This window comes from Diplotaxodon limnothrissa, linkage group LG11, assembly GCF_057381915.1.
Source record: "Diplotaxodon limnothrissa isolate DT_005_m linkage group LG11, D_limnothrissa_male_GT1.1, whole genome shotgun sequence".
Lineage (NCBI taxonomy): Eukaryota > Metazoa > Chordata > Actinopteri > Cichliformes > Cichlidae > Diplotaxodon > Diplotaxodon limnothrissa.
This window is the reverse complement of record NC_140606.1, coordinates 10,982,017-11,007,130: the sequence shown is the minus strand read 5'-3', so window position 1 is coordinate 11,007,130 and position 25,114 is coordinate 10,982,017. Positions and strand designations below refer to the sequence as shown.

Sequence of the window (25,114 nt, the reverse complement as noted above, 5' to 3'; positions counted from 1 at the left end):
TATTTCATGCACAGTAAATCTGATTGCAGATTGCTGTGGCGTGTGGCGGCTGACATGTTTATTGTCGTCATGGCAGTGGGAGCAGAGGGTGGAGAGGCGGAGGGTGGTGGGTCGCTCCCCAACATCAGAGTTGTTTTTTTTGTTGCTTTTTACAAAAGCTCCCAGTCTATATGGAGGTCAAACAGATGGGAACTCTAGGATGCGTGCGACCCATTCCACCCACCCAACACCCCACCAAATCCCCCAACACACACACATCAATGCCAACTCACCCAACATCTATAAGGAAGCTATTTTTCCTGCAGCTTTAACAAAGCCATGCAGTCGATGCTTTCTCTGCAGCCATCTGTCCCCAATCCGCACATGCTCCCAACAAAACTTTTAAAGAGGTTACATCCAGCAACTCTGATTTTCCTCAATTAAAGCGAAAGCTAACTTTTTGAAAGAAGAAATAATGTTCTGCTCTGTTGTTTGCGTTTTGTGTCCATCCTGCGAACACCATCTCGCTCTGACGGATCAGTAATCCTCCGCTGTACAGCCTCTAACTATTGATGCTGTTTGATTAATGTTTGCTAAAAACTGCACTTCAAAGCTGTTATTTGAATCTTCACAAGAAACTCGAGTTTGCGACAGATTGGCGCTGACAGCACGACAAAGTCAGTCATTATTTAGAGGACTAACATGCTGATTTCGGTAACAAAATGAAACTTTTGGACAATAAGAAAAATATTTCTTGATTTTAGAGGAACAGGCATCAGCTGAAAGACGCGGATCTGCATGAATACTGTGCAGTTTCAGTTTCTCTTTCCCCTAAACTTGCCGTGGCAGATGGCTGCCCCTACCTGAGCCTGGTTCTGCTGACTTCCAGTTAAAAGTGAGTTTTTCCTTCCCGCTGTCGCTAAGTACTCATTTTTTGCCAGGACAACATTTTGGGACTAAATTATAAGGAAGCGATGTGTAAAAAAATGTAATTTCTATTAGTAGATTACAGTTATTTATCTATTACTTAGTTATTTTGTTGTAGTGTGAATGGCCATGGAGGAAAACTTAAGAAAACAGTTTTCCCAAATCTATGCCCTTTTCACATGTTCCAAAGCCTTCCACTCAGTGACACTTCTGCTAAAGGGAGCTGTGTAACTGTTGGGATTGGGTCTTACCTTATAATACCTTAAGGTAAGGTCTTACCTTACCTTTATCTTAATATCAAGTGCCTTGGGGCTACTGTTTTTTGAGTTGGTGCCATATAACTAACAGTGAATTGAATTTCTACAACATAGTATTGTTGCTTACTCCTAAAGTGGCCCTATACTTTTTTCTTATGTCTGTCCTATGCATGTCTAGGGGCTGGTCATTGTAAATATGATCAAAGCTTTAAATAATTGGGCCAGCAGATTCGAATGTAGTCCCTGTGAACCATAAGCTCTGGCTTCAGATTGCTCTAAACACTCAGTTTCAGACAGTTTTTTCTACACTCTATGGTGTCAGTGACAGCAGATACCCTTAATTTGGTCTCCTTATACATACAACTGCTCTTCAGACCTGCTATTTATGAAGGTGAGCCAATGAGACAAAGCTTGTTTCAGACAGTGGATGAACTAAACGAAACAAGGACGAGTACAAAGATTATACATAAGAATAAATAAGGATTATTTACACTAAGAATCATGCAAGTTCCACTAGTTGAGTCCAAAAAGATTTAAAGTTGAAATTAGTATAACAGATCTACTTTATGTCTGTCCAAAGCCTACTTTTAGAAACATAATTCTGTACAGTTGGACTATTTTATGGTAATAATATTATTAATAACGAAAACACACTCTGCTCTTTATCATTTTCTTCTTGATTTTATTTAAGCCATCTTCTTCTCAGGACCTCAAGTACTAATGAAAGCATCTCTTGTCTAACCTCATACAGCGACGCGCTTCAGGACTGTCTTTAATTTTCTTAAACCTGGATCCTCTCGTTACAGATATCACATCTAATCTTTAATGTATTGCAACAACCTTATTGATGGTAAGTGACCCTGTGCTTGTGGCACTGCCTGGTCCACCCGTCCTGACGCATGTAATAAACCATTCTTTATAATTAGTGTGGCCGCTGCAGTATGATCAGGGCATTACAAGTCCTCTGCCATAGCCCCTAAATGGGCAGATTTCAACAGCTGCCCGCTGGTGTGATCGGCATCATTATATTTTAATTAATCCATTCTTCTCACAGCAACACAGTAATTACAATCTATTTTATGACATGGCATGCTGCGAAAGAGGGGATGGAAGAGAGAAATAAGAAAGGAGTGAGCGAGAATAACAGCGAGCAAAAAGGGAAAAGGAGAGGAGAGGAATGTTGAGGAAAAAAAACTACAAAGAGAGGCGAGGAGTGTTAGTTACAGCAAAGATGAAGAGAAGCAAGTTTAAGGTGAGTGAGACGGTGAGGAGGGAAAAGCATCACTAACACTATGACTGATTACCGGTATGTCATCGCCTGGCAGACACTGTGAAAGCATTGTAAAACCGTTTATGGGATGTCTAGAAGAGCATGGGTTTCTCTCTCGCTCGCTCGCTCTGGTTCTACACTGAGAGAGAGAGAGAGAAGCTCCAGTCCCTCCAGCCTGTGTCTGTAAATCACTGCAGGTACGGACACTCAGACACGCTGTGGGTGTGATAATAACATTAGAGGATTACAATGACACTCCTCCCCGGACAAGATCACCTGTCTCAACTGTCATAAAACAGACTGCTGCTTTTTGTGGTTGAAGCACTTTATATATGAGGAGAGTGTGGAGGTGTGAGCACAGACAAAAGTGGTGTGTATGTGTGTGTGCGCGCATGTGGAAACAGCATCAGTGGATAGGTAGTAGAAGTCTGGTTGTTATGTTAACACCTGAGTACTAAGGTTAAACAGATAAAATGTTAATATGTGTTAATGTGTTTGGAGATTTTCTCTTACTTATATTTTTTTATCAAGCCAGAGGCTATATGTGGTTATTGCTCCCAGTCCACAGTGAAGGCTTCAGCCTGCCTTGTTTGCAGTGTCACACATCAGGTCACTGCTAGAGGTTAACTCTCAGATATAAACTGTACATAAAAGATGGACACTGCTCCCGGGCATTGCAAGTGAAGCCAACAGGGGACTGCATAGGGGTGACTACTTTGGTTCAGAATAGGTTGAGATGTTTTTACACCAGTGGTGTTTAATCGGTTTAAATCAGGTTTGTTTTCCCCCTTTGGTGTGGATCTTTTGCCCAGCTTGACAAGCTGGACATGATGCTGCTACTCAACCTTCTTGTCAGTGTTTCCAAGAGGTCACTTGTGCTGTTGCAGTACAAAAAAAAAAAAATCCCCAGTGGTTGGTTAAGTATATTCCCCAAAGAGCACAAACATAAAAGACATGCTAGTAAAACTATTGACAAGACTATCAATACTCAATGAATCAAAAGGAGCTTAAAAGAAGATCTGTAATCACTCACCTGACTGCTTTCCCAGATGTTCAGCTGTTAGACTGTTCTTTGCATCACCTCCACATTCCCACACTATCAAACTCAATGCTGACATCATTACACTAGTCCAATCATCTTCTTGCCCACCTTCATTGAGCCAATGAGCCTCCACTCTATGTGCTTTAAATCTCAGCGCTCTTCCAACATTCTCCCTTTCAGAATATCACCTGTGCAACCCACCTCCTCCTCATTTCTGCCTTACTCGAGTATCTCAAAGCTCCATCCAAGCCGCCACCACCACCAACATCTAGCTTTCAGGGGAGTCATTTCCTAAACCCTATCACCATTGGGGTTCTGTTCTGCCACGATGGGTCATCGGAGCCTAACCACTTAATAGATTAATTCATTTCTCTAATATAGCTCAATAGATTCAGTGGCCAACATAAGTATCTATAACGCCCCAGACTAAATAGAGACTGACAAATTTGCAGGATGTGCCCTTCTAAATATAGCAGTTTCAAAGTTTTAGTGATGTTTTCAATGGTTAAGAAAAAATTATAGTTCATAGGTATAATTAATGGAATCCTACTTTTTATAAATCTGCCCATAAAACTTCCTTTATGCTCTAAATATTTTATCTTGCTGTATTATATTTTACGCCTACAAGATGCCATGAAGCATACAGCACAGGTGTAACGTAATTGAAAGATTATCTTTATTATCGGCACAAGCAACATATATCCTACAAAGCAGCAGCTGATGGTTCATCTGCATTTTTTATCTGTTATTTACAATTGAGGCAAAAAGTCACCAGTAATAACTGTAATTAATTAAAATTATTCAATCCCAGGCAGTAGGAGATAATGATTTTGAAACACTTTGCTTTTCAGCAGTAAAAACAAGTATTTAGAAATGAAGGAATACTGCTGAATTTCTGAATTCACAAATATGCAGAAAAAGGTCAGAAAGTTTCAAATATGACTGTTACACAACAGCAGCACAAACTTTTAAGTCGAAATTGTGACGTTTTTAGTACCTTTGACAGCAGCTACAACTTCTCATTATACAACGTTGCCCGCAGTAATTTGATATCAACTTTTAGTAACTGAAACTACGTCACTAATCGTTCACACTACAAATTCCAAAATACTGATACTGCCAGTGCTACCCCTCAGTCTCCTAGTAGATGTACGAATGGTATAAATTTGGAGAGCCCAGATGACATCTCTTTGGAGTTATCATGTTCAGAAGGTTTTCAGAAAACTTGACCTCTAACCTTGAGGTCAAGGTCATTTTTAGGAGATGCACTTATGGTATCAAATTGAAAACCTCCCTGAGGTTTCTTCCTGTTAAAAGGCAGATTTTCCTTCCTGCTTTCACCAAGTGCTTATTCAAAGGGGCCCTTCTGATTGTTTGGGGTTTCTCTGTATTACTGTAGGGTTTTCATCTTACAATGTAAAGTGCCTTGAGGCAACTGTTACTGGGATTTGGTGCTATATAAACAGAACTGAATTGATTTGAAATGAATTTAATGAAATTATTTGGCCAGATGACTTTTCACATTTTAGTTAAATAAAATATTTGTTACATAGGCAAATATTGGAGAGTGAGAATATTTACAGATAAAGCGACTGTACAATTCATCTGCCACAGGAGATGCACAAAACTATTTAAATCATTCAGTGGATATATGATGTCATCTGTTTTTCCTATTGGATATTTATTTGAAGTTTGGTAATTATGGGCTATTGCCAGAAATATTTATAGTGATGCTGGCAAGCAGAATGTAATTAGTTAATCATTGAATACAAATTATTGTTGATGCTAAATTCGAGATATTGTGTTCACGAGAATGGGACAAACAACCTGAAAACAGTGAGAGAGCTGAGTGAGTCATTGTTGGCAGCTGATGTCAACAGTTATAATAACCCTTTTTTAAAAATAAAAAACATAAAAAGGAGGTATAAGGCAATGAGGTGCAAGTGAGGTCAGAGGAGGTGAGGGAGGCGTTGTCTCCTGTTGCTGTTGCAGCAGATGAGTCATCTACAAGCTGAGGTTCATGAACAAGAGAGCACTTGTGCTAGCCAATCGAGCTCAGAGGTTCTGAAGTGGTTTTGTATTATATAAACATCATGAAGGGAAACCTTTTCCATATGATTATACAGAAGAAAAAGACAACATTTGCCTTTTGTCTATCTACATATAAAATAAACTGACTAAGAAACATTTTATAATCTAATCAGGAGGCGAAGAGAAGAGGAGGAGACAGCAGAGCAGATAAGGAGTGTCACAGAGAGATGAGACACCAAAAAGAGCTCCTGGAGAGGTGAAGAAGAGGAGGGTATCAGATAGATAACACACAGAGTTAACGCAGTTTGTCACAGTTCATTTTCGTCACAGCTCAAACAGGGCCGTTGTCGCACAAGAGAAACAGAAGCTCGGGAGATCCGGATTGGTCGATTTTATTTTGAAGTATTGGCAACGTACAGTCAAGCCTATGACTGCTTTATTTACATCACGGCTATAATTCTTCTGTTCTCCTCTTACTGTTGGAAATAAACATGACAATGAAGATGAAAGGGAAGTTAGACTGCACTTGTTTTGTTTTTTACACTTTATGCTAGGGAACCATCTTAGGAACCTTTACTACATTCATTGTACTCATATATATGCTCAAAAATTTATTGGGTGAAAATCTAAAAAATTTCAGGGCTGGGCAGAGCCATCCCCACCCACCACCAAATATTTCAAGGTCCTTACGACGCCCATGGGGGTTATATTTTTGCAATTTTTCTTGGACTGGAGAAATGATTTTATAAAGTCTGTGCTGTCTGCACAACCTTAGTTTACAAGTAAGCTAAGTAGGCGAGATGCTGGCAGACTGCTGGGACTAATCCCAGTGGTAACGCCACATGTTTGTGTTGCATGCATGTTTTACGGTACCTATGGTGAACATGGTATCCTGCTGCATTGATGTTCCAGCCAGGCTCTTTAGGGTCGGGGATCTTTGCTGTCTTGGCGATCAGATGCTGAACATCCCTCCACGTCAGCTCAGGACTAGGGCAAGAGACATAAAACAGAATATCATCAAACGCATCTTTCCTTTCGGCCTGTGTTCTACACCGACTGAAACCACAGAGGAAACACTTCAACTCTGCGTGATACTCTGAAAAGAGACCTGCAGGGAGCTCAGCGCTCCAGTCTTGTGCAGAAAAAAGCTGGAGGACGGTTTTATGGGGTGTACAACACACTTTATCAGGCCCACATGTAAAGCTTGCACTGTATTAATGCAAAGGTTTATTGATACATAAACTGCCGCGATGAGACGCTGCCATACCTTTAATAGCAGGTCCTCTAGACATAAAAGCACCTACTTAAAGTCAAGCTTACATTTTTAATAATGGTGTCACTAAAAACTGTGAATCCAACAAAGAATATATGAGACTTTAACAAAAGAGCCAAGAGAGTCGAATGTAGAAAAAATCTTCTTTTTAATCCCGGGCAGGGGAATTCTAATGGAGCGGACTCAAGTGTCATGTCAAGCAATATACTAATGGAATCCAATTAAGACCTTTAAACTGTGCAGAGAGCTGGAGGATATTAGCTCAGTTTTCTATAACAAAAGACCAAAGGGTCGTCAATGAGGGCTTTTTCAGGATATAAAAAGCATAAAGGAAATTGGGTTTTTCTGCTTTATCCACTCATTATTGTTCCCTAAGAAAATGACTTGAATGGAGCATAAGAAAACCGCTTGGCTACCCATTCTGAACACCTTTTCTTTTTTTTTCCTGTTCCTGAGGAGAAACGCTTCTGCTGTGTGCCTCAACATCTGTACACAGGCACTCATTTCTCCAGTACAGAAGGATAGAAGGAAGGTAATTAAAGGTATACTACACAGCTAATTTCTCCCATCATTAATGATAAAACTGCAACACATCATGCATGCATCCGGCTCCGCGCTAAGGTGTAACGTCTCAGTCAACGGCGAAATCTGCACTAAGACGTGGAGATTTAAAAAAAAAAAAAAAAAAAAAGGCCTTTGGAAAGTAAAGGGGGAAGAAACCCACAAGTAGCCTCTTCATTATTGTGCGGCTGGGTGTTAGACATCTTGGGAAATATCAGGCGCAGATGTAAACAGATGTATTCCATTCACGTATTTGAAAAAAATAAAGCAGAACAAAAGCGGGGAGAGAAGCTTTCATTAGCAGCATAAAACAAAACCCTGGCAAGCAGCACGAACAAGCAGCTAAAACAACATGATAGGAATAATACCAGTAACACTAATAATAGACGGATAGAATGAAACAAAACACAACGCACAAACAATTATTTTAAGCTTTGATTTCAAAGGGATTGGACTGTGCACGTGTGTGCGTGGGGTGGTGTGTAAGCTTTGTACTTTTGAACTGTTGCTGCTCACCGCGTGCATGCGTGTGTGTCTGTGCGCGAGTGTGCGGTCTGTATTATATATTAGCGGCAGCAGCGTGATTCCGATGTGTGCACTCCCCCACCTCTATCATCAGCACCACCACCACCACCATCACCCCTCTGGTGGAATCAGAGAAAGCCCCGCGGCCCCGGCTGGTTTGCATAAAGCAAACAAAATTAAATTTGCTTTGCTAAATCAAAGCATGTATGGTATTCCAAGCTGCTCTCTCTGGGACAAATTACTTCAAACGGCCTCCTTTGTATCATAACAGAATAAAAAAAAGAAAAAAATCAGCCCAATCAGCGGCTCTCCAAAACTCTCGACTCGGGAATTAATTATTGAACCGAGGGCTTTTCTCTCTCCTAGCAGTCAGCGACACAGATCTATTTATTTTGGAAAAGTCGTTTTGCTCTTAAAAACACACTGTTGGCTGAGAGCGCAGTGCTGCTATCTCCCTCTCTTTCTCTCCCGCTCTCTCTCTCTTTCGCAGTGTTTTCACTCCTCTTTGCAGCACAGCCCCTGAAGGGACGTGTGAATAGGTTTAGGCCACGAAATTAATATGAAAACCCCACGACCAGCATCCGCCATAGTGCTGGTTAAACAGAACTATTGCTTATGCTGTAATGGACTTAAGATGAACTGAGCTGTTAACTTGTGAGGTTTATTTCAGACAGAGGTGGCTGGGTTTTTTTCGCTGCAGGAGCTCTTTGTAGGAATGCTAGATGTGCGTTTCTTTCTTTCCACTGCTTTTAGTTTAGTTGCCACAAGTTCAAAGCACTATTAAAGTAGAACAATACAAGTTAATTATGGTTTCTAAACTAAGTTTTGCCAACATCTCTAGTAAATCCACTAATTATTTATGACATCCTAGATGTATTTATATTTTTGACCACCTATTGTATGGTGGAACAGTGGAGTAGTGGGTAGCACTGTTGCCTAGCAAAAGGTCCTGGGTTCAAATCCACCATCCACAGCCTTTATGTGTAGAGTTTGCATTTTTTCCCAGAGTCTGTGTAGATTCTTCCTGGGTACTCTGGCTTAATCCCACAGTCCACAGTTAGTGGTGTTAGGTTCAACTGGTGATTCTAAACGGGCCATAGGTGTGAATGTGATTATTGGTGCCTCTCTGTGTTGGCAACCTGTCTAAGTTGTCCCCTATCACCCTATAGCAGCTCCAGCCTCCTCGTGACACTGAACTGAATAAGTGGGAGAAAAGGGATGGATGGATGCAGCCAGTCTCACACGTAGAGTTTAACCAAAAACATTTGTGGGAAAACATTGTCTAAAGTTGAAATGCATCAAGTAGCAGCAACATGGTAAAGTCTAAGGGGGATTCTTTTTGAAGCTGTTACTATTTTGTATTTTTAGTGCGCTTAGAAAAGCATTTAACTGCAGACTGACTGCTACTGCAGTGAGTAAATGTCATATCTGGTTTGATGCCATTTAACAGCGCTATTACCAATGTACATTTTGGTGCATCCCCACCAGAAATGCGATCAGCTATTATCTACAAATGTCATATACGAAATCAAAAAAGCACAGATAAAACCGTTACTCGTGCTAGCTTGCAAAACAGGCTGCAGTAGATGTTTATAGTGAAGGACTAGGTGGTGAAATACAATAGCTGTCAAGGTAGCAGCAATATGCTGTTTCATCTCTGGACTCATCACATACTGTTCCTGCCTAGAAGCCTTTCTGGTCATACTTTAATGCAACAGGTACCATGATAGCATCCCATTCTTTTTGATGTACCTTTATCATTATTTCCAGCATGCACGGCACTGTTTACCATTTTACCATACAGAAAGCAGGTGATTACATGAAAATCAGCCAGAAGACGGGCGTCCTGTCTGGGACATGATTATAAACTGAAATTTTACTTTTGTTTATAACTTGAATTTTCAGTCACTATTTGGGGAGTGAAGATACCACATTTCATTATTAAGTTTAAAAAACAAAGCTCTCTTTCACAGCATTAACTGCTTATTATAAGAAAACATCTCCAATCTGCAAGTTTTGTTGTCACAGTTAAATGTTCCACATCAGTAAAAACACCAGCAGGGCACTTTTTCCTTGGAGCCTCATGGTGTCCATTTCAGATATAGAGGGACTCCTATTGAACTCTGTCTGACTATAGAGTTTATATTACACTTCGGAAACACCAGCTGTGTTAGAACATGATGCTGACCCTGACCAAGCAACAGAGTGTCCTGATTTGGGACTGAGAACTGATTGACTGTTGTTTGCTAGGCAGATACCAAAGCTCTCCAGTTAACATACTTTCCTAAAGATTGTATTTGTAACTTTAACTCCGTCACAATGACTGCATGCACACAACACCAGCACTTACCTGATTCTACTGAAATGAACTAATCCCAACTTTTTTTTTCTTTTTAAATGCCGCTCTGACTTTAAGCCTTTAAGCTGAAATGTTTCGAAAAGAATGCTGGGATTACTTCTGCTGCACATAGGACAAACATATGACAACTCGTACACAACAAACTAAGAAAATACGTGGACGAACTCGTGTTTCCTGTCATGGATTATCTTACTCTGTCGAAGCTGTTTTCACTAGTGTGAAATTATAATTGCTGACAGCGTCGTCTTCTGTGAGAGGAATAGAGGAATAGAGGAGCCGAGTGATCGCTGGTCTGCTGGGGCAGAGTTCGGCTGTATACGAGCAGCCCCTCAAACCCTAACAGCCGTCATCTCCTCGCCAAGGCTCACAAAGCAGCACAGCAGCCATCACAGTGAGCACACAACTGTTTACAAATCCCCAGTTAATAGGATCAGGCCTCATTGACTGGGCCGCTTCGATGTGTCTGATGTAATCTATTAGCTGTATGATAGTCAGTGTCTCAGTCCAATCGATAAACCTGGGCCTCCATATTGCTCCACTGTGGACTGTTACTCCTCTTTAGTGCTGCTTAGAATGCAGGCTTAGTGGCTATAAAAAGTGTGTGCTTCTGCGTGTGTCTGTGTGTATGCTTACCTACTTATTCTTGTATTTTAGATACAATACGCACTTGTATGAAATTTTGAGTTTTTTAGTATTTTTGCTGTAAAACACAGCTGATGTGAAACAGTTAAAAATGTTAATTGTGCCGCATTTCAAAGCATTAAGGGAAGAAACGAGACACATTTGTGTGTTTTGTGTAATAACATTGACACTAAACATGTATAACAAACATGCATCTACACACAGGTGTAATACTCTACCATACAACAGTCCATATGTGTGTCTGAATGTGGCTTTACTGTACGTGGAGTGTCTGGGAGTGCATGTTCATGCGTGTGCGCGCTGTGTTTTTGTGCGCAAGTGTGTCTGTAGCTGGTATAACTGGGTTTCCAATTAAGTTGAACCACAGGCTGGATCAATGCTAGTCCTCTGTGTGCAGGAATGAGAAGCCCTGGGCCCTCCGAGTATGCCCACGAATAATTTATCACTCACACTGGGCCCAGGCAGAGAGGAGGAGGAGGAGGAGGAGGAGGAGGAGAAGGACTGGCATGAGGAGAAGGAGACAGGGAGCGTGAGGACAAAGTGTCCAGCCCGGAGAGAGAACGGCAAATATGGGCAATCGAGGAGACAGAAAGATGGAGGGGTGAAGAAAGCAAGAGAGAGCAAGACCCAGAGGAAAACAATGTCAGCTCTCGATCATTTAGAAGCATTACTCTCCACTATTTTTTTTTTCTTCCAGTAAACAAGCATTGAAAATGAAATACTGTAGGGAGCACAAGCTATGTAATTCTTTTAACCATACTTTCAAATGCTTTAAGCTGGAAAGAGAGAAGAAAAGATAAATAGAGCCATTATTTTACTGTCAGTTTTCCAAAAATCTGTCACTTTCATGTTCCCACAATATAAAGGAAAGTCTTGTTGATTTGACTATATATTTTTTTTGCATGATCAATCAATAATATTTTTACAACTCCCATCTGGGTTATGATTTACACAATTTTACAAATTTAGCTTAACACATTGTAACTTGTAATGATGTTTTTTATACTCCTCACCCTTATCATAAACATGAATGTCATGGTAAATTTGGGCCTTTATTACTTTTCTAACTGTTCTTTTTTCAAAGATAGAATTACTGTACAGTACAAATCTTTATGGATTTAAAAATTAATAACTGGGTTGGAAAATCATTTGGGATCTTCTTGAATCCAAGCAGGGTCAAATTTATGCATACATAGTCAAATATATCCAAACACACAAGGAGAATTATAGATGGAGTGGTCTTATGGAGCCATTTCTAAACAACGGCTAATTCCAATATCAAACAAGTAGAAATTATTCTGATTTGTTACCACTTTTCCCCAAAGAGGATCTAGAAGAAGACCTAAACTGTCACCCTTTGATGAGAGGAAATGAATTAGGATGTTAAGGAATGACTTTGGAACCACCGACGCTCAAGCCTGCCATGAACTGGAAGCTGTTGGAGCAGCTTTGCATCCCGTGTGTGAGTTTTGCATCGCCATAGACTGAGAAGATACCAACCACGAAAGAAGCCCCTGGTCCAACACCGACATCTTCAAGCTGAAGTGAAATTTGCAGCTCCCTACACGGACAAGCCAAAAGCCTTCTGGAGAAAATTATATGATCAGCTGAGACAAAGATTGAGCAGTTTGACCACAGGGACAAGACAAGTTTGGGGGAGTAAACGTGAGGCTTTCGAACCTGAGACCACTGTACCAACTATCAACCATGGTGGTGGTAGCATCATGCTCAGGCGCTAGTTTGCTTTCAGTACACAGGACAAAATGTGTGGAATAATAAAGGAGGAGGACTACGTCTGAAGTCCTCAACTTCACCTCAAATCAACAGCTAGACCAGGGATGTCGAATTCAAGGCATCGAGGGCCGGTGTCCAAATTTGGCCCGCAGCCTAATTACATTTGGCCCGCGAAGCCATACCAAATTATTATTAGAGCTGGCCTACTGGTATTATACAGCCAATATATATATTGTTTAGTATTAAGCTTTGCTTGTTCTATATTCAGTTTTTCAGCAAAATGTGTTTGAGTCCATAAGAAGAGATTTTTTTTCAATAAATATTAACGTTAGCCCGCGACCTTGTTCCAGTTTTGAATTTTGGCCCACTGTGTATTTGAGTTTGACACCCCTGTTTTAGATGAAACCCTGGGTCAACACACCTGAATCAAATGATTAGTTCAGGCCTCTGGAAAATTTCAAGACATGTTGAGGAGGTAATTTAGCCATATAAATCAGCTATGATGTATCAAGGACTAGAGATGGACCGATCCGATATTACGTATCAGTATCAGTCCGATACTGACCTAAATTACTGGATCGGATATCGGAGAAAAATAAAAAATGTAATCCGATCCATTAAATATCACGAAAGCACCTCACAAAACTTGCAACACGCCGTAACTCACCTCAGAACGTTAGCACGTCGGAGCAGTATGCATCACGTGATAGAGCGGCTGTGGCATGCGGGACCTGTCGGTGGTCTGGATAGCATGTGGAGCTTCGCTAGCAACCCGGCATTTCATCTCCGACAAAGTTATCCCCGAGAGAAGTAAAGCAAGTGTGTAAGTCCATCTCTGAATGTTTGTAAAGCATTCCTGCGTTAAGCTTAACAAGCGACTGCCTCTTCTGGCTGCTACTTCAATCATGAAACTGCTTAATGATCAGCTGATCGGCTTTTCTGTCGCGAGTCCGTGTCTCTGGTTTGGTTTTGGCCCACTTTGCACCAGAAAGAGGAAACCAGCGGCTGAACAACAGCAGCACATTTAAGCTTGATCAGCTGTTGTTAGAATTTATTTATTATTACTTTCTACTCGAGGATCTTTTTCTACGTAGCTGACGGCTGGTAACTGTGCAGGGGCGGATCTAGCAAAGTTTAGCCAGGGGGGCCGATAGGGCATTAACAGGGAAAAGGGGGCACAAAGACATACTTTTCTTTCTTATTCTCATTTAAAATGTCGAGCTTTTAATAAATAATTATCCGAATCTTACACCCAAAGTTTTAATTTGATGTAAAATGAATAGAAGTCAATTACTGTATATAGTGACTATTAAGTCTAATATATATACCCTAGTAAGCTATAGTACTTTTTCCTTTGGGAAGGTACTTAACACACTGTTTGCTGCTACAACTACACATGTTTCTTTTCCAAATATTTATTTATAAGTGACTTATGTATGTATGTATGTATATATATGTATATATTGTACTATTCTTAGTTAGCGTATTGTCTGTCTTGTCTTAATGTTGGTTTAAAATGGAGCACTGTAACAAAAAATAATTTCCCCCAGGGATCAATAAAGTATTCTGATTCTGATTCTGATTCTGATACCATCTGTGCAGTCTGCAATTTTGTTGAAGAAAGATGTTGAATCTATTTAATATTTCTTGAAAAATAATTGATTTCTGTGCATTTTTTTTCACACTGCATCAAATTAAGGTTGATTACGTTGATTAAGCATCATGAGGTGGAGTGTGAGGGGTGGTTCCCTATTTTTTATTTATTTTTGTTGTTGCTGGGAGTTGGAACCCTATTAGTTAGGTTGCTTAATATTTACGCTAAGTACTCTTTAAAATACCAGAATAGGGAGGATGGTGTAGGTTTAAGTTTATTAGATTGATCAGTATTGCTGAACTATGAAATTTTTTTTTTTTTGCATATAGGTATAACAGAATAGCTTTAGTGTAGTTGTTGTTTTAAACTTGAGTATGAACTTATACAAAATGCAGCAAGATATTTTTAAAAAAACAGTTTTGTTGATTAAAAAACACTATATCGGATTCATATCGGTATCGGCAGATATCCAAATTTATGATATCGGTATCGGTATCGGACATAAAAAAGTGGTATCGTGCCATCTCTATCAAGGACACATCTAAAACCTGCAGGACACCCGCCCTAGAGGCCTGGAGTTCGACATCTGTGAGCTAGACGGTTAAAACTTAAACACAATAAAGTGTTCCAAAAGGACAATGATCGCTGGCAGACATCAAACCTGGTTTTAGGATGGATAAAGCAGGCCAACCTTGAACTTCTGGCCTTCTCAAAACCCAACTTCAACCCTATTGAAAGTTTGTGGAGCATGCATGCGTGGACCACGACAGGAAATCAACCAATTTAAATGAACTACACCAATCACTACTGAATGTCTTATACTAAAATGGCTTCTTTCTCTCCAATTAAATTGGCTTGTAAGTTTTTGTGTGATCCTGCTGACAAACAGTCAGTCAAAGAAATGGCAATTATCACGATCTCCACCTCTGTTTATGCCTTGGTGGAAGAATTATAGTTGAGACACATTCAAATTTTGGCCTCATTTTGACCTCTGATGAAAACTAATGGGTTCACAAATGTGTGCATCAAATCTGTCAGTATATTTAGGTAGTAATTCATCTATCCTAAACCACAAAAGTCAATCTGAAAAATGGTGCTCAGTGTAAGACATTACATGGCTATCCACTCATTGGTGGTTGGGCTATTTCTCAATATAAACCTCAAATTGAAAACATGGCGAGTAGCCAAACATTAACCATTATCACCTCCATCTCTAAAGTAATAGGTTCCACTCCATCATGCATCCTAGACGTATTTGCAGCTGAAAGAGACTGAAGCATTTGCATGCACCCTGATGCTCGCTTTACAGAAGCTCTGCATGTGCGATTTTCCTGTTCTTTTCTTTTTATGTTAGCAGTAACTGAAGGAGAAATCACTAACAGTGGAGCTTGTTAGCCAGCAGGGTGTAATGTGCTGGTACAAGACGAGCAGCAGTTTAAACCTCACTGTCTCATCCCAGGCGGCACATCTTCTGCTTGGACACTTCGCATTAAGATCTGCAGAGCTACATCACAGCTCTAGTTGAAAAGCAGAGAAACTAACACACATGCAGATATAGATTTGCAGAGAAGCACAGAGCTGCCCACATAAACAAGCAAATGCACATAACAGGAGCAAAGTGCACACACACACACACACACACACACACACACACACACACACACACACACACACACACACACACACACACAAACACATTAATACAGACACATTTCACACAATATAAGAAACACAGTCTATCTCAATGACCCAAAAACATACGCAGATGTATAAACATACAGAGAAACGTATAAACGTAGATACAGCACATCAACTGCTGAACAGTTACACACATATATATACACTGTCTCCACCCTGTGGAGTGTCAGAGTCCAATATTACCCCTGCCACTGTCTTTAGCTCATCTCTATTAATCTCACAGTAGCGAGGCGTGGACTGGCAAGAAGCTCCACGTCGCTCTGTAATCTTCTCTTAATGTGCTGCACTCTAAGCCTAAGTGAACCCATTTGGAGTGACTGTGAGCAGACTGAGATTCCTCCCATGTTATCTGAACAAGTGTTACTAATGGGTTTATCAATTAGGCAAAGTCCAATAACTGCATGCCCGCAATCTCCTTTAAACACACTCCACTAATGTCGCCCTGAGTTCTGTGGTTAATGGGTACATGTGTACACGTGTGTGCTTGTATGATTGCAAGAACCATGACCAGTGCGTATGTATGTCTGCATTTGTGTGATTTATACTTCTCTGTGTGTGCGCGCGAGTGTTTACGCCGCATAAACAGATGAGCGGCTAATATGCTTAACATGCATATTTGGATCTTTGCATAACAAGTTGGGGAATTATACTGTTCAATGTGTGTTTGCACATAAATAAAATCCTTTTACGTATAAAATTGTATCAAAGATATCTCTGTCTCTGTATTCATTGCTTCCTTTTCTAGTGTATAGTCAATATGTATATGCTCCCAGCTTTGAATATTGTATGTGCGATGTATGCATGCATATTTTCTAATGACTAACTCTTTAAATTGTGGGAAAATATATGAAGTATGTTGTTGTTGTTTTAAAGGTGTTAATAGTTAATTTTGTTTTCTCATTTCACAGTAATGTAACTTGATTAAAGTTAGTACACTGGTCATTATTTTTAGTCATGTAGAGGTGGCAATGTTGGTCTCTCAGTTAGTTACTCAGTTGGCTGGTTCAGACTGAAATATGAAAGGAACTATTTGGAAAAAAAGCCGGGTGTTTTTTATATAGTCATCAGCCAGCTTTTTCCTTTAGTCACACCATGACGACATTTTTGTGTCTGAGCAAACAGTATTCAAAGCGATACATAAAGCGTGGTACTCACATTCATGTTCCACTCAGACTGAACAGACTAGAGCACTGCATGATCGCAAAAAGCATGGCAGCCCAGAAAACAGATTAAATCCTCTCTGTTGCAAAACCTGTCAGTGATGTATGAATGAAATAAAGCTAAGAATAAATGTGACTCGCATGTTAAACAGCCAGGCTATCTAAGGTATCGTCTATAAGGCCAATGAGTTTTATAAGCACGTTAATCCCACACGTATCTTACAATATGTATAATAGCAGTATCGTCACATGTAGGTCATTAAAAAAATCCCCTCTTGCTGTGTATGTATTTGTAAGAGGGCATAGATGACACTAACCTTCGCTGGTAGGCATTAATATCGGCGATATCATTGCTGACGATTTGTGTATGTGTGTGTGTGTGTCTGTCTGTCTGTGCATGTGGCACACTGGTTAAGTAAAGACCAATTAGAGTGAGTGGATTCACTATTTTTATGTGCACCAATAAGAATACAGGCTGATTACCCCTTAACCCCCCAGAGAGAAGGTTTTATGTAATATTTGTCTTTTCAATTCAAAGGATACAGACAGAAAGAGAGAATACTGGAAAAGGGAAGATAATAAAGTATTCTAGAAAATGATGAACATGATTTTCATGTCCAAAGTGAAACTGTTATATTGCAGCTGATTAGACACATAATAATCATTTATTTGTGGTCTTTACCATAAGAACAATGATTTTCTTCTGTCTAAGCAACATTTATAAAAAGCCAGCTTTTCAGAAATATTATTATCCAAAGAAAATACACTAATAAAACAGCTGATCGAATGCCGTTATATTCCAGACGGATGCTATTATCAAAATTCAACATATGGCATGAATTTGCCATAAAGCACCTAGAGCTGCAATGCATTGATGGCTAAACTGCCCAAAGAGACAAAAGTGCTTAAGAGATTTTATAAGTTCTTACTTGAGCAAAGGGAGCTAAATGATAAAATTGATCTGATCTGATCTCAGAACAGGTATGACTCGGGTTAAAGAGGAGGCAATCCATCTTTCTAGACAGCCAAAATAGTCAACTTGAAATGGATGGACAGAAAGGTGGACAACTGCATGTCCAAACTAGGAGGTGGAATCACAGCAAAGCCCAATGTCCATCTCCTCGTGAGCAAATGGATAGACAGATTGATAAATGGACTGAGAGAAACAGAGATAAAGTGACAGACACGGTGATAAAGTGAACAAACACAGACAGAAAGACTGACAAACAGGATGAGTGAAGAATTGATTTGGTCTCATGGTTCATTGGACAGCCGTCAAAATGGATGGAGGGAGACGGATGGCAAAACAGGCAGACAGGCCAACATAGACACTGACACCTTGACACAGGAACAAGTTGAAGGCTATTCTGAAAGCACAGAAAGCAATCCATAGAAGCTTCTTTATATCAGTACTTAAGAGAGTGCATGACCGCAATGCCAGCAGAAAATCTTCTGTATTGCCAGTCTTGTTTTTTTTGACAGTCATGATCTCTTTTTTGAAAAAAAAAGATCACGACTCCAGGAAAACAATTAATCAATCATGAGGAGTGCAGTTTCAAGACAATTATAGGTGGAGATAACAGAGTGATTGACAGAGGCATAGAATCATTATTAGGCAGCAGTAATGGGTAGATTTTGTATCAATAACCCTGCGTATATGTTCACAATGAGCCAATCTGCAAAAAAAGGTTTAAACTGATGGTATGTGTGTTAATAGTGGAGGTGACAGTTGAATCAAGGATTTGCCTCATATTATAAAGACTGACTGCAACTTGACACAAGCAGCTCTGTGCATTGTAATAAATACTTTGCTAACTTATACATATAGTGGTGTTAGCCAGCTTATGTTAGAGCCTCCTTCATACTCTATGAACTATGCATGTCTGTACCAGATTTCATAGGAATCTCTTCAGCACTAGTTGCGATATTTCAGAAGCACAGTGGTGTACCAACAGGCTAAACACTTTTAATCAACAGTCACGTGGCCAGCATCGCTCGGATGCCGAGACGCATAGTTTGTAGAGCTTGCCGTCTTTCTGCATAGTCGATCGTTGCAGACCTCCAAACTTCACGTGTCCTTTAGATTAGCTCAAGAACAGGTTCGTAGACAGGTTCATTGAAGGTGTTGCCATAGCTGAGCAGCTGCATCCAAGCCTAACATCACCGAGCACGATGCAAAGCATCAGATGCAGTGGTGTAAAGGACGCCGCCACTGGACTCTAGGGCAGTGGAGATGTGGGCTCTGAAGTGAGGATTCACACTTTTCTGGGTTTGGTGTTTGCCAGGAAAACATTACTTGTGTGACCGCATTGTATCAAGTCCAGAGTTTGGTGGAGGGGGGATTATGGTGTGGGGTTGTTTTTCAGGAGCTTGGTTAAACCCCTTAGTGGAATGAACTCCTAATGCTTTGGCATATCAAGACAATTTTGATATTTCTTGCTCACAACTTTGTTTGGGGATGGCCCCTTATGACTGCGCACCAGTGTACAAAGCAAGGTCCATAAAGACAAGGAGGAGCAAATGTAGTGTGGAAGAACTGACTGGATTGCACAGAGTCCTGACATCAAAATGCCTTTGGGCATTCTCATGAAACATCAGTGTTTGACCTCACAAATGTGCTTCTGGGAAAGTGGTCAAAATTCCCATAAACACACTCCGAAACCTTGCGGAAAGCCTTCCCAGAGAGTTGAAGTAGTTAAAAAGGGTTGGTCAACATCCTATGGATGAAGAATGGGATGTGATGGCAATACAGTGTAAATACACATTACATACAAATTGTCTGCATATACTAAGGCACAGGAAGTTGTGGATGCTATACATTAGACAGGTTGTATCTGATTAATGAAGATAAAATAAAAATACTCTTGAATGTGCAAAAGTGAGCATAGTAGAATATATGGATTTGTGCGTCTGAGGGGAGAAAGAGTGAGACACAGAAAGAGCAAATGTGAGAAAGAGAGCAAGAAAGATATACAGAGAGAGTGAGAGAGAGGACCCAGTTCCATAAAGACGTGAGCAGAATGCAGTTGGTCTGAGCAAGAGAGGTGATATATAGTTTAGTCAGTAGCAGCGGGTCACGACAAAGCCTTTAACAGTAATGTCCTGGGAGTCGTCTCGCCCAGGGGACCCGCGCTCCATTTTACAGCCAAGCGACTGAGACTGAGAACGCTGCAGCATGACAGCTGGAGCAGTAAAGCCGGCCTCTAGTACCATCTATAACATGAAGGAGGCGTAGACGCACCCGATACCACCACAAAACACCAGGCTCGAGGCCACACCGACAGCTGGCGAGTTAGGAGGGATGAAGAATAAGGGGGCTTGGGAAATTGTACGAAGTGGCAGGCAAGACAAAGGAGTGAGAAGAAGAAAAAAGAGTGAGGAGATAAATTTGCAGATTCAGACAAAGGCAAAAAACAAATGCGTAGGAGAAAATAATGATCTACATCAAAGGAGGGACCAAAATAACAAATAGAGGAAAAGGAAGAGAGTAAGGGGGGAAAAAGGTAGGAAAGGATCAGAGGTGTAGAATTTTAATGTAGAAAAACAAAACAGAACACTGTTTATATCTGTTTATGTGTTCCTTTTAGTCGTAAAATCATCCACTAAATGACTCTGTGAATTGTTAAAATCATTAATATAAAGTAAATAAATAACCCCAGCTTTGTTTTGAACGTTTAAACAGTGCAAACAGGCATTGTGAGACAAACTGTATCATATTTTATACAAAACTGATTCTATTATAATAGAAATAATGACTAACAAAATAAATGAAAAGAAGAAAAAAAACTGCTTGTTTGACATAAAGCTAAAAGTTTCACCTAACTGCATCAAACTTTAGCAATAATGATCCTATGTAGGGCTGGGCCATATCATACCATTCACAGTAATACCGGTATAATGTTGGGCAACGATAAGAAAATGAAATATCGCGACAGAATATGGGTAAAACGCGCATGCGCAATGCCTTTGTTTTCATACACAGATGGCGGAAAAAGCATGGCGGAGAATGAGAAGGGCGAAAGTGGATCGTTGAATGAAACGGATGAACCAGAATTGGTTTGTAAAACTGCTGCAACTTCAGTGGTGTGGAACTGGTTTAGTTTTCGTCCGTCAGATACACAACAAAGCACTATTTTTGGTAGAGCATGCTAGCGGGCTGTCGTTATTACCGTGTTGTTTGGAAAATACGGCACACTTAAAATCAATCCTTTGATTTTTCTAATAATCGACAGTGCCTTATGTATGAATTCTGGTTGTGTTTACTGACCTCGAAACGATTTTATGTGGAACACGGCGCTCGAAAATCTGTCAAATGTTTTAGTACGGCTTTGCAAAGCTACGAAGCCGCAAACGCTTGATGGATTGTCGGAGCATTACGGCTACCATAGTCAGGAGCCTCGCGGAGTGATACGTACTGTGCTTCAACATAATATTACCGTATTGTGTGTGTATAACCTCTTTTTAAGTTTTGTGGATATCATACATGGTTATGCTGAGGATATGTCGGCCAATCTCCACTGAAAATGCCTTTTGGTTAAACTGTCAGCAAGGAATTTGCACTGTTAAATTTTTATGTAACTTCAATGCACATAAAAAACAGCTGCTTGTTGAAGTGAAAATAGATTGATGTTTTTTTTTTGGGGGGGGGGTTGCACTAATAAAGTTGTGGAGTTGTAAAGTATTTTGTGTAGTGTCAATTATATCGTCAGTTATATCATTATCGCAAATTTTCAAATGTATATCAGGTCATATCGCCCTGCTCTAATCCTGTGTTTTTATTTTAGAATATTATGCATAAGGTCTTGAGACCATCTGGCCGTCACACCAACAACAATTTTTACTCCATTACTCAGCAGTTGTGAGATGGACCAGCCTATTTTCAAACATAAATACCGTAAAGTTTCACAATGTGTGTTCACAATGTTTGTGACGCACAAATACAGATAGAGACTGTCTATGCTATAGCAAGTGTCAAGACAACAATATTGGCTTTGTGAGATTTCCAAATGGTAAAGCAGTGCGTCTGCCACATACTAACATCAGCCAGCTAGCATATCTGCAAGGGCAATGTTTACACAAGCAAAAAATCCTAGTGTTAGCATGTTAGCATTTGCTAATTGGCAGTGAACTTTAAAAGAGGTTGTTAGCAATGCCTTTACCGATACTGAACAAATGCAGATGTTGGGTAAATGGATCACAACGTCATCAGGACATTCTGACTGGGCCTGGGCCTCTGTAAATCAGCATTCAGTTAAAATTTAAAGAGGCCTAGTCAGAGAAAATGTCCTCAAACAAAGGTCCGAAATATCATGCATTTCCATGCGCATGATAATTTAGTGTAATATATTTGAAAGTAGTCTAACAGTTTAATGTCTGTTTCCAGGGTTTTAACTGGTTTTAAAGTAAAATAAATAAAGTAGGATTCAACAATACGTCAATGTGTGCTGCTATTAATAAAATATTAAAGTAATAATAAAATGTTCTTTCCCTATTTTGAGTAAAATAATGTTTACAAGCAAAAATAAATAACATAGTTTTTGAACAATTAGTTTCTAGACAAAACTCTTCTTGCTCCCTATCTGTTTTCCTGACTTACTTCATCTGACTTCTGCATCTCAGAGTTTTCTGTTTTCACACATGCTCTGAATAAATGATTTCATTGGCTGAGTAGCATCATGTGGGATAAGTTAGAATGTACACGATTGGTCGGTGTAAATAACTTAACCCTTGCACAGATTAAAATAACCATACCGTAAATAATTATAAAAAATTGTCAAAATGTAGTAATATGTCTAGATCCGTAAATAAGAGCATCTGGGTCTGGACCGTGGTCTGCCTGTTGCTAACCTGAGCTATTGATGAACAAATCAGCAGTGAACATGTGACCTGCAGGGGGTGCTAAATGAAAGATCTGATGATCGCAGGTGTTATTAGGATTCACTATATAGGCAGCACAAAATTAATCCTACATAAATGAACACGATGTGAAATTCAATTTTATATCATTATTTGATTGTAGAATAAGTAGGAAGAAAAAAAACTCACTTTACTTCTAAGGCAAGAGCCAGAATCGCTGCAGCAATCGGAGCAGCACTGGATGTTCCTGGAAAGTGTGTGACACATCCATCACCAATGTTGGTCACAGTCACCTGGAGGAATCACAAAGGAACTAATTTTACATGATATATTATATTACATGTACCAGTATATATGCTGCAAAGGGGAGATGCACGTGAGCTGTTTGCAGCTAATTAAGCCATTACTGGTTCCACACTATAGCAGCTACTGTGTCAACAGCGGTTCTTCTGTCATTAGAACACGTCAACACAATTTAACAGTAACAAAACAACTGCATTCTGGTCTAACCACCTTCTAATGTGAGGTGGTAAAGGGCAGACCTCCCTGCAGACGAGGGTGATATCACACTGATAAAATTGGCCTTTCTGTTTCTGTAGCTGGCGCTGGATTTGTTCCTGGCTTTTCAGTGTTACCTCCGCCATCAACACCTCTGCTTCTTCCTCTCTCTTTCTCAGCCACTACAGCCACGCTTTACCTCCAATTAACACTCGTTGGCTCCTGCGTGTCTGCATGTGTGTGCCCAGCAGTCACCTAGGTCATTTGGCAAGTCTCTATAAATACCACACCAGTGGCTGCTCTTTAACAGGCTTCTTACAGCTCACAGGAGCCAAAGATCAGGGCTGCTGGCACTGATGTGCACACATACACATACTGTATATACATTCATTAATGATAAATACTGTTGTTAGATGTGTTGGGAGGTACACACACACTAACCAAAGGTAATGAGCTTCCCACGCTGGTCCCTGTCAGTGTGACGGCCATCACTCCAGGGCAGGGCTCTCCAAAGAAGGTGGGCTTCCCAGTTTGAGTGACGGCGCCGATGGCAATGTTGTAGATGGAGTTAACATATCCATCTGCACCGCAGTGGTCATGCTGCATTCCACCATTACCTGCCGCCCACACATAGATGCTGCCCTTCCCACCTCGGCCCTGAGAAAACAAACAGTGGGATGTCAAAGAGAATGAAAAAAAGAAAGATCTCACATACTAACAAAAAACTGTATTTATATCTAAAACAAACGTTGTCAACAAATGTTTTATTGGAAAAGCTGTTATTGTTTTATGTGTACAACATATGTAAGTCTTTCATAAAATATCTTTTAAGCTGTTTGCTTTGTAGCTATTTTGATGGGTTTTGTCATTTGCATCCCAACAAACTTTCCTTTAAATTCTAGCACTGAAAGCTAAAGCACAATGCAAGCTTTACAATAACATACTGTTACTCCAGCTATGTGGTAGTAGTACTGTTTTTATTTTTCCTATCATAATGTAACATGGACAGTTTGTTCCTGTAATATGTATTATCATTTTATATGTATAAAAACCCATGTACCCTGAATTCAGACTAGTCTTTCTTGCACTTTTTTATATACATGGTAAAGGGAATACTGCATTCACAACACACTCTGATGATGAAACTAGCCAGATGTGATAAATTGCTACAACAATCTACAAAAGTCATAGGAGTCCATTGCTGGCTTATGCTAGCTTGGCTTTTTGTGAAAAGTTGTTCTCAAAAAATGCAAAACAAATTTCAGTCTTGATGTTTTCCAACAAGAAAAGGCTAAAACCAAGATTCTTACAGTTCTCAAGAGAATGCAGCAGGAGGGAAAATGTCATGGTTTGATCCAGAATATGAAGCTGTATCCCGATCGCATACGTACATATTTCAAGATGTCAACTGGGACCGTTTGAGCTCTTGTTCCCAGAGTTGGGACAACATCTGAGGAGTCAGAGAAATCATTCCAGAGAGCCATGACCCAGACCAGTGTCTAGCTGTGTGTCTAAGTTAAAACAATATTATTTTACCATTTTTATATTCTGTACTGGTGCAAAATTTGAGCTATGAGTGCACTTTTTCCGGCTGAAAAAATGAATGCCGCAGATTCATTCAGCAAACTCACGTAGTCAAAATATTCTCACAAAACTTTACATGTCTGGTGTTTAAAGGCCTTAGCAGAACCCAGTGTAATGAAAATAC

At 40.0% G+C, this 25,114-nt stretch overlaps 1 protein-coding gene across 1 annotated transcript in view; it reads right to left on the bottom strand.

Moving 5' to 3' along the window:
• The window catches only part of LOC146622374 (furin-like), a 76,918-nt gene extending 52,891 nt beyond the window's left edge, over positions 1 to 24,027 (bottom strand). Inside the window, exons 1-3 of the mRNA XM_085365087.1 lie at positions 23,848 to 24,027; positions 23,098 to 23,201; positions 6,380 to 6,493 (exon numbers count right to left, since the gene is read on the bottom strand). Of these exons, the coding sequence (XP_085221213.1) occupies positions 6,380 to 6,493; positions 23,098 to 23,201; positions 23,848 to 24,012 (383 nt within the window). The 5' untranslated portion in view covers positions 24,013 to 24,027. The remainder of the gene's footprint in view (positions 1 to 6,379; positions 6,494 to 23,097; positions 23,202 to 23,847) is intronic.
• Positions 24,028 to 25,114: the final 1,087 nt, after the last annotated feature.